Below are 10212 nucleotides of genomic sequence, written 5' to 3'. Positions count from 1 at the left end.
GCTAGCATTAGCACACCTGTTTATAAGCCACGGTACACAAAGAGTTGACTTTGACGCTAGCCTGGCGCTAACGTTAAACTCTTTCTGTGTACCGAGGCTTATAACCAGGTGCGCTCTGTAGGCCGGGAATTACGGTACAAACTTGTTTTTAAAATGTTATGTCATACAGGCGGCACGGTGGGATCAGCTGGAAAGCGTCGGCCTCACAGTTCTGAGGTCCCCCGGTTCCATCCCGGACCCGCCTGTCTGGAGTTTTCATGTACTTCCCGTGCCTGCGTGGGTTTCTTCCCAGATCCAAAAACATGCAACATTAATTGGACACTCCAAATTGCCCCTAGGTGTGATTGGGAGTGTGGCTGTTTGTCTCGATGTGCCCTGCGATTGGCTGTCAACCAGTTCAGGGTGTACCCCTGCCTCCTGCCAGTTGACAGCTGGGATAGGCTACAGCACTCCCCGTGACCCTCGTGAGCATATGCGGCAAAGAAAGTGGATGGATGGATGATTTAAAGTACTTGGAAGGGTAAGAGAGCTCTTGATTGGATCTTTGTTAAAGAGCGACGCTTTATTGACTTTAATCACATTATAGCACAGGTGTCAAACTCAAGGCCCGGGGGTCAGATCCGGCCCGCCACTTAATTTTATGTGGCCTGCGAAGGCAAATCATCGGTGTCAAAATCTGTGATTCTTTTGAAAATATGTCCCAACATTTCAAATTGTCATATATCATAAATGATAATGTCGAGATATTTTTGTTACCAAACATGAACAATAGGTTGAAAAACCCATTACAACAACTTTTTTTCAGACGCGTTATCCTCACTAACTTCTAACGATGATACATCACCGATGCAATGCTCAAATATTTTTGGTGGGGGGGGTGTAAACTTGTTTGTCTGACATGCAGGACCGTCCTCCGGAGCCTCTAAAGGGACATTGAAAAAAAAAACTGGTTTCTCATCACAATGAGAAACTTTCTCATTACGATGAGAAACCAGTTGTTTTTTTCAATGTCCCTTTCGGGGCTCTGTAGAGTCCTGCAAGTTTTTAATACATTTCTATGTAAAGTTGTTAATTCGGAATTTAAAAAGCCATTCAAAATTGTGAACTTTCCATGTAGATTATTGGCATTAGCGGCAAGAAACGAGCGTTAACGTTATGGAAAGTTGACTTTATTCATGCATAACTATAAACATTTTATGCACCCCGACCTTGCCCGCACCCCATCCCGCGAGCCCGTCACATTTCGTCGCCCGGTGACCCTGTTTTTGTTCAAATTGTAACGAACGAGAACGTTGTTTGTATAGTTTTTCAATCAGTCTCACAAACAAATGAACAAAAAACACTTGCATTATTATTATTAATTTTATTATTGGCACAAATGTGCCTGTTTATATGAATACAGTTAACATTAATACGTATTATTTATTGAGCGGCAAATTTATGCAGGTCCATTTTCATCAATGCAAATGCGACCAGGCCGGCTGACCCAAGTGTGTGTTCTGGGTTGCCATGACAACGGCAGCTATTCTCCGAGCTCCTACAATCATCTTGATTTTTAAGTCATTTCAACACCCCCCCCCCCCCCCCGCCCCTAATTGCTCCTTTAAATCTATAACGACGACTTTTGAGTTCACATGGCACCTTGTGTTTTTGGTTCTGGTCTCAGTGGAACGCGCAGAGAGAATCTCACTCCCCCCCCCCCCCCCCAACACCACCCCCACTTTGTTTTATTTGAGCTGTGCAGTTTTGTAGCCAAGGACAAGTGAGCCATTTTTCATGGCGCGGGGCCTAGCGCGCTGCACCTTTTGTCAAGCGTTACCCGTTTGAACCTTGATCAATGGGAGCTCAGCCTCCCTCTCCATCCTCATGATTACACTTTCAAGGATTTTTATTTATCTTCTGTGCGTGCGTGCGCGCGCTACTGAAAAGCGACTTGCAAGCCTTTTTGGAATGTTTGCCCGGTGCCCGGAGACAGCGATGACACGGCGCATCCGGGCGTCATCTATGTTTTATGAACGCCACGGTGATTTTTTTTTTTTTTTTTTTTTTTAGAAAGCAGGACACACACATTTGTCAACTTGTCCTCTCGTACGAGGGCTTCTGGGACACGGTTCAGATCTTATTTATTTAAAAGTTTGGCCAAATTTCTATTTAAACTAAGATAGTCCACAGCTACAGCCCCACTCACAATCACACCTATGGGCGATTTACTGTCCAATTATTGTTGCATGTTTTTGGGATGTGGGAGGAAACCGGAGTTCCCACCCGGAGAAAAGCCACGCAGGCACGGGGCCAAGATCGAACCCGGGTCCTCATAACTGTGAGTATTGTAATTTTAATTCAATTTTATTTATTTAGAAGTGTAAATCGCTGGTGCTGGTGATGAGTTTGGGTCACGTCAGAAATTTGCGCGTCCCCGTCCTCTGTCGGCGCCGTTTGACCCAAATTCACAAATCGTCGTAATATTACAATGTGGTGAGCCTTGAGATATGAATTTGTTCCTTAATCATGCTCGTAACCCAATTCATTTCTCAAATCATCTTTCCCCATTGAAGTAAATAAATCTCTTCCAGCTTCCCGTAAAAAAAAAGATTTTTTTTTCATCACTATAATATTGTGGTATAAAAACAATAATATAACAATAATGATAACAAAAATAAAAATAATGACAAAATGAAACTGGTAAAGCCGGCACGTTGGTGCAGTTTGTAAAGCGTTGGCCTCACAGTTCTGAGTACCCGGGTTCGATCCCGGCCCCGTCTGTGTGGAGTAAGCATGTTCTCCCCGTGCCTGCGTGGCTTTTCTCCGGGTGCGCACTCCAGTTTCCTCCCACATCCCCAAAAGATGCAACATTAAATCGGACACGCTAAATTGCCCCAAGGTGTGATTGTGAGGGCGGCTGTTTGTCTCGATGTGCCCTGCGATTGGCTGGCGACCAGTTCAGGGTGTACCCCGCCCGCCTCCTGCCCGTCGACAGCTGGGATAGGCTCCGGCGCTCCCCGCGACACTCGTGAGGATAAGCGGCAACAGAAAATGGATGGATGAAATTCACTTTATTTTACCTCTGCTCCTTGTATTGTTGCATAACCCCAATGCAGTATAAATACGAGAGGAGTTTCACAGCTGACGCTCGGCCGCAGTAACATTAGTCATTCGTTGTAGAGGACAAAGAAAATGTGTCAGGAAGTATTACACTGCCTTGTCTGTTGCGTTCAAGCATCCGCCGTTGCTTTTAGGGTTATATCAACAGAACAGCACTGCCATTCGTTAGCCTGTCTATGGTGTTTGGCATTGTTTGTTAGTTTTAAGTAATTAGACTGTCGTAATGCAGTTATTACTGTTATTACATGGTATTTCGATGCATGTTTTCTCCCCCCCCCCCAAACCACCCCCCTCCATTCTGACACGCCACAATGTTGTGCACTTCCAGGTTTATCTTCTGGGTATGACGCACTTTCCTTTCTTCAAAAGTAGTCTCCACCCACAAACCCTCCAGCCCCCCATCCAAAACGGCCACTACTTTGTGGGGATAGGGTTGTATATGATCCGGGATGCATTTACAGCCATTACGGAGGCCACACACACACACGCGCACTCAGGACGAGGCAAGGTAGACGGAGAAGAGCTTTAACGGCCTCGGCTGGAGCCATCACGCCAGCGTCTGCGGGGGTCCGATAACCTCCGGCCAACATGTCCGACTTCATCACGCCCACTCGCCGGGCCCGCGGGGAGGAAACGCTAAGAAAAAGGGAAAACAAATCAACTTCAACACGCGACTCAAAACAGTCCAGTGTGAGCACGGAAATAAAAAAAAAGAATTCAAGTTTATTACCTTTTATTCTCATAGTGGTATTTAAAAAAAAAAACTGGAGAAAAAAATATTCACAAAACTTGATCATATTTGATGTAAAATTCGCGCCCGCGATGCGTTTGCGGTCGTATGGAAAATCCGCTAGTAACCTTCTAGCTTTGACGACACCCCTAATTAGCTTTCAAAGACGTTCTCAGCTCGCACGAAAAAAAAAAATCTTCAAAATCAAAGTTTTATTCCCAATACGTACATTGAACATTAAAATACGCCACTGACGTGTTATGCGTCGTTTTGAACATGAACACGAGGCTGCAAAATTGTAACATGTAAAGAAAAGCCCCTCCATTTTTGCCCCACCCCTTTAATCTGGGTCGTACTGCTTTTGAATAATGAATGAATACATTTCATAATCATTTTTTCAATTTTACTCCCAGAGATAAAATATTCATCGTAAATCATTTGAAATATTCAATTAAAAATAGGAGAAAAGAAAGTATTAAAATACCGCAATGGTGTTTTTGTCGCGGCAGGAAGTTCAATGTTTGAAGCACTTCCTTTCCACTCCTCCCCGCTTTTCTTTCTTTCATGTCTTTATCGGCCGTGTCATTTGTTTTTCGATGAGGCGGGCAATCGGGTGGCGGAGATGGAATGGTCGCAATAAAGGTGTTTATTTGGAATGGGGCCTCGGGCTTCGGCGGAGGCATTTCGCACTCTTTGGGCTTGATGGCCTCCGAGCAGCCTGCTGGGACTGCCTCAGTTACTGCGGCGATGCGCAAACTTAGAAAAAAAAAAAAAAGGGGGGGGGGGGTTTGCTCACAGCCTCGCCCTGAGATTGGCTGGCAACCGGTTCAGGGCGTAGCCCACCTCCTCCCAATAACTGGGATTGGCTCAAGCATTCCCGCGACCCTTTGTGAGGATAAGCGGCTCAGAAGATGGATGGATTTCAATAATTTTATTTTCATTATGGTCAGCTTTATGCAGGTCAAATGCATCACAAGAGAAATATTTTCAAAATATTCGTTATTTTTCATGAATGTAATGTTTTTTTAATAACTGTATTTTCAACACTTTTTCACGAGCCATTTAAGACTACATTACCCACAATACGTCGCTGTGTTGCGAAACTATGGCTGCCTGTTACTAAGTTAATGCAGTTTAAATAGTTTCCTTTGTCTGAGCAAGCTAAAAATCGATTCATATTTTAAAGCGAGTTGTGTATCTATTTAGAGTAAATGTATTTTTAGCTAGTTGGTTCGTTAAACTGCCACAACTTACCCACAATGCATCACGCCCCTGCTGATGTTTGAAAACGGGACGTTTGTGTGTTTATTTAAAAGCGCGTCAAATGTTTTTAAATTATGTCAAACAAGTTACGCAACTTTTAACCAATTTCAGTCGATTTGGTCGAAAATGGCGTTTATTCTTGAGGGAGACGCGAAGAGTAGATTTAGAGTTTACTGTTTTTAGTACTTTTTGGTTCGTTAAACTACATTACCCACAATGCAACACGCCCATGGTGCTGTGTGAAAGCGGGTCGTTTGTATGTTTGTTTGAAAGCGCGTCAAATGTTTTTAAGTTATGTCAAACAAGTTACGCAACTTTTAACTAATTTCAGTCGACTTTGTCAAAAAAGGCGTTTATTTTTGAAGGGGACGGGACAAAATGGAAAAGTGCTCCCGCCGAAGCTAAATCGCCGCAATGCTAAAAACACACGTACGCTAGCTTGCTGGGTTTCTCCAAAAGTAAAAGCGAAAGAAGTTTTAATGTTGTTTCTGAGTCATTATTTACTTTTTCCTCCACAACGAGAGAACATGGTGCTTTTGCGTGAAGGGATGTGTCCTGGACTGGATGAAGATTTAGTTCGTCGCTTGCGAAACGCTCAAGTCAAAACAGGTTGGCGACGAGAGCTTTGAAAAAAAAAAAAAAAAAACGTTCATTTTCTTGTCGTTTTTTTCTGCACGCAGTGGAAGATCTCGTCTCGTCGGATATGGAGGACCTCGCGCAGAAGTGTTCGGGGTCGTATCAGGTATTAAATTGTCCTTTTTGTGTGTTTTTGCGATGCGATTGACATGATAACCACAGAGCAGGAGACAGTCGAGCTGTTAAACAGTAACATGGAAATGACCAGAGAAGTTCCCCACCGATCCCGTTACTTGTATGTTTGTCAACAAACTAGTGAGGATTTTTTGCTTCCGTAGTTGGAAACAAATTACTTCTGATTTGCACAGCTTCCACTAACAAAATGGCTGGGAGCAGAATTCAGCTCGTTCGCCAAAGCTAAATGTTGTGCGTCGGTTTATGCAACAAGTATTAAGTAACTTTCTCTCCAAAATTTATTCCCGTTACGAAACACGGACGTCAAAATTTTCATGTTGTTTTCAGTATGAAACAGCAGTCAGACAGAATATTTGCAAAAGACATGGCCGACTTGACCGGCCCACAGTGACGTTTAGATACTATTTTGGAACTACCGTAATTTCCGGCCTATTTCCACACGCTTTCAACCCTGCGGTTTATGCAGTGATGCGGCTAATTTTTGCATTTTTTTTCTAACGGCCGCAAGGGGGCTCTCGAGCGGAAAAGGTAAAAATGAGACCGGTGGAATATGTGTGCCGAGGAAGTGACTTTTACCGGTCCGGTCCTGTTAGCACTGCGTTAGCATTAAATCTCTGTGTACCGTCTTTCTTTGTAAATATATTTATTGTGTTTCAATGTGGGCACTTGCGACTTTTACACAGGGGCGGCTTGTGTATGTACCAAATGGTATTTCCTTTACAAATGTACTGGGTGAGGCTTATAACCAGGTGCGCTCTGTAGGCCGGGCATTACGGTACTTTCTGGCCTGCGCTCAGAGAGCAGGGAGTTATTCCACGAAGAGGTCTGTGATTATATTCAACGCCTTCTATCGCACGAGTGATTTTTAAAACGTCACGTAAACCATCGTCGTATACTGCGTAAGCCGTTTCCAAATATCGAGTAAACTTTCAAAAATCCACACTTCTGAGCACAGGCTATCAAATAGTTCTCATTAGCAGCTTGAACCTGTGAAAACATGCAAGCCCTTTCGCTTTTTCATCATGTTGCATGGAAAAAAATGAGAGGAAAGATCTCGAGATAAGTAATTCTCTGTGTTGCCCTCTCGGGCAGCCAAGGAGGAAACTTAATTTTTGTAAATAAGACTTCGCAGCAAACTTATTTTTTTTTTTTGAGCTGTGCAAGAAAACTGCAAATGAGGCCTTTGGGAGAGGCCATGTTGTCTGGCGTGGGCAGGAAGAGGTCACGAAGGCCCGCTCGGAATTTATCGTTTCACCTCCTGTGGTCGTTGTCTCCGCACCTCATCGCCCACCAAACGTTTATTCAATCGTTGCACACAATTAAAAAAAAAATGTTTTAAACTCCGGCAGCATCTGCCTTTGCGAATAATTTTTTCCGTGTGTCAAGCGGACATTTTCGAAGCAGCGGTGCCGTTCTGGGTCTGACGCGGTGACCCACTTGAGGGCCACTTACTGGTTAGGTCGCCACACATCAAGCTGCGACAGCCTCGGCTGCTTTAAACGTGTTCAAAAAGGACTCTTGACATATTCTTATCTCAAAACCCCTTCCCCCACTAAAATGAATGGAGATGCTATGAATCCGTTCCAGATCCCCCCTTAAGATTCCAGCAATTTTTTTTTTGTAACTCGAATATTAATCCCCAGTATTCTACTTTATTAAAAGCAAACAGTATAAACACAATTCAATAAAATGTAAATGAATAAATCTATTTTTGTGCTAACAACTCAAGGAAACCAGATCGGCAGATCGATGCTTCATATCTCGGAAAATTCATAAGTAAAAGTTTTTGTTGTAAATCTTTTACGAGCTGCCTATTTTCCGAAATACGTGTTTTTTTTTTTAAACAGTATAATATACAGACTTGTTCTGAATTGTGCTGGGTTGTGATGTCACAGGGTGGCTAATTTACATAACCCCGCCTCCAGACTGAGGTTTTCCATCTCCGTTGTATTTTTGACAGCCAGAACCCGGATGCAGATCCACCATTTCAACGGGGAGCTTTTGACTACTTGGAGTCTTTCAATCGGCGCTGTATCCGTGTAATATTTCAGTTTCATTTTCATAAAATTATGAGCGGCTGTTGAGCGTAATTAGCAAGCAATGATGTTAGCCCTCGAGCCGCCCGTTACCTGTTCGCCACCTCACCACTAACCCAGTCTGCCTCCTAATGAGCTCACGCCGTCCAAATTCACAGACACCCGGGGAGTTCGGAACCCGAGGCGTCCGTCCGCTAATTAAACACCTTAACCCGGGCGCCGAAGCGGAGCTTGTTACCTAGCGATGGCTGCGAGGTGAAAAGTCTTCTTTTTGTTTTCTCACAGGCTCTGATAGCCATCCGCAGGGTGCTGCTGGCCCAGCACGCCGCCTTCGCCGTGTCGGGAGCTGACCTCTATGACGAGCTCCTCGCTTCCACCGCCATCCTCTCCACCGGAAACTCTGCGTATGCGATAAGTGTTTGACTCGTTTTATAGGATTGGGGGAAAAGGGGGGGGGGGACTCACTCGGTAGTCGTTTTCTGCGTTTTCTCGATCAACTTGAAATTGGGTGGACCCATCCCCCAAATTTGACCAATTCAAAAGTTAGACGGGGGAAAAAAATTGCTACGACAAAGTTTGACCGATTAACACAAAATTGGCAGGAAATGGGCTCAAAAAGTCTCCTAATTTAAAGCCGTCAGCCATTTTGTTGTGAAGCTGCCATTCTGGGGCAAACTCCATCCATCCGTTTTCTTTGCCGCTTATCCCAGCTGTCAACGAGCAGGAGGCAGGGCACACTCTGAACTGCTCGCCAGCCAATCGCAGGGCACATCGAGACAAACAGTCGCACTCACAAATCACAATGAGTCTTAAAGGGGTACACTTGAAATTACGGAGCTTACAGTATTTTTAAATTCACGTCTAGGGTACCCTTACGCGCTACAAAAGCCCAAAGGATGACGGCTCACAGCATTTATGTTTGCTGGATCGAAAATTTAACTTGAGCTTTTCAATTCATTTGAAAGAGACCAACAGTTCGATTTGTTTTCTTTTTTTTTAAATGTAGGATTTGAAATTGTGTTCATTTCATGAATACAATTTAATTTAATCCACCCATACATTTTCTTTCTCCGCTTATCCTCACGAGGGTCGCGGAGAGTGCTGAGCCTATCCCAGCTGTCAACGGGTAGGAGGCGGGCGGAGGACACCCTGAACTGGTCGCCAGCCAATCACAGGCCACATTGAGACAAACTGTCACACTCACAAACACACCTAGCGGCAATTTAGAGTGTCCAATTAATGTTGCATGTTTTTGGGATGTGGGGCAAACTCCCTAGGGTTAAATTTTTTTATTTATTTATTATTTTTTTTTAAATATGCCCTTGACAGAAGCTACACTGACCAGCCCATAATTATGTGGACATGTCCATCAGAACAGGAAGCATGAAAAAGTCTCGAGGACTTGGAATTGAACAGGAAGTCAACTTTTGTGCTTTCGGCAAATTCCGGAGTTCATTTGTATTTTTCCTGCTTCGGTGGATCCCATCCCCGTTTATACTGGAGGACACGTGTAAGTCAAACCAGTCATAAGATTATTAGTTTTTCCTCAGGTAAGCAGATTCCACTGCACAGCTCTCGAATCAATCAATCAAAGCCCGAGTCATGCCGGCATGCCTTAAAAAGAAAAAAATTGAATTTGCATCGAGCCGCGTCCCCTGTAGCGGAATCCGCAGCCGAGCGTGTTCCCTCTCAAGACTCGGCTTGTCCCATTTGGGCCCTAAAGTGGCGTCTGATGTATCAGCCGCATTAACGCCGGCTCTGCTTTAAAACAAACAGCGGCAAAACAAAAAGCCTTCAAAGCGCTCTGTGAAATGTTTGCACATTCTCTTTAAGAATGGGAAGTGCTCCTCGCTGAGGACGACGTAATCTTCCTACAAACCTTTAGTGTTTATTTTATTTTAGCTTTAAAGTCAATGTTTCTCAAGCATGTCAGAAACTGCTTCCGGACCCTTGTGAGCAGCCCAGATGTGTCATGTCTGCCCCCTGGTGGTGAAAACACGTCAGTGAGTCACCTGCGAGGGGATGGACGTGAAGGATGTTGTCTTCTTGGCGACGCCTTTCCCCGGGCAGCCTTCATCCAGCTCTTCCGAGGCGTTCCCAGACCAGCCCAGAGACGTAGTCCCTCCCGCGTGTCCTGAGCGTCCCCGGGGTCTCCCCCCTGTGCGACGTGGCGAGAACACCTCACCAGGGAGGCGTCCGAATCAGATTGCCCAGCGAGCTCATCTGGCTGCTCTCGACTTTGAGCATCTCACCCTCTCTTTGAGGAAGAGCCCAGAAACCCTACGGACGAAAGTCGTTCCGGCCGCTTGC

General features: G+C 44.7%; 1 protein-coding gene and 1 long non-coding RNA gene across 2 annotated transcripts in view; one reads left to right on the top strand and one right to left on the bottom strand.

Annotated features, from left to right (window-relative positions):
• Window positions 1-3034: 3034 nt before the first annotated feature.
• LOC133491891 (uncharacterized) lies at window positions 3035-4572 on the bottom strand. The gene is made up of 2 exons (XR_009792512.1): window positions 4317-4572; window positions 3035-3738 (listed from the first exon to the last, which is right to left on the bottom strand). It is a non-coding gene; the product is annotated as an uncharacterized LOC133491891 (long non-coding RNA).
• A 247-nt stretch (window positions 4573-4819) lies between these two features.
• rad51d (RAD51 paralog D) overlaps window positions 4820-10212 on the top strand; it is a 13174-nt gene continuing 7781 nt past the window's right edge. Inside the window, exons 1-3 of the mRNA XM_061804417.1 lie at window positions 4820-5704; window positions 5776-5837; window positions 8188-8306. Coding sequence (XP_061660401.1) covers window positions 5377-5704; window positions 5776-5837; window positions 8188-8306 — 509 coding nt within the window. The 5' untranslated portion in view covers window positions 4820-5376. The remainder of the gene's footprint in view (window positions 5705-5775; window positions 5838-8187; window positions 8307-10212) is intronic.

Source organism: Syngnathoides biaculeatus, chromosome 18, assembly GCF_019802595.1.
Source record: "Syngnathoides biaculeatus isolate LvHL_M chromosome 18, ASM1980259v1, whole genome shotgun sequence".
In the NCBI taxonomy this organism is placed as follows: domain Eukaryota; kingdom Metazoa; phylum Chordata; class Actinopteri; order Syngnathiformes; family Syngnathidae; genus Syngnathoides; species Syngnathoides biaculeatus.
Note: the sequence above shows the minus strand (reverse complement) of the source record. Positions and strands in the feature narration are given on the sequence as shown.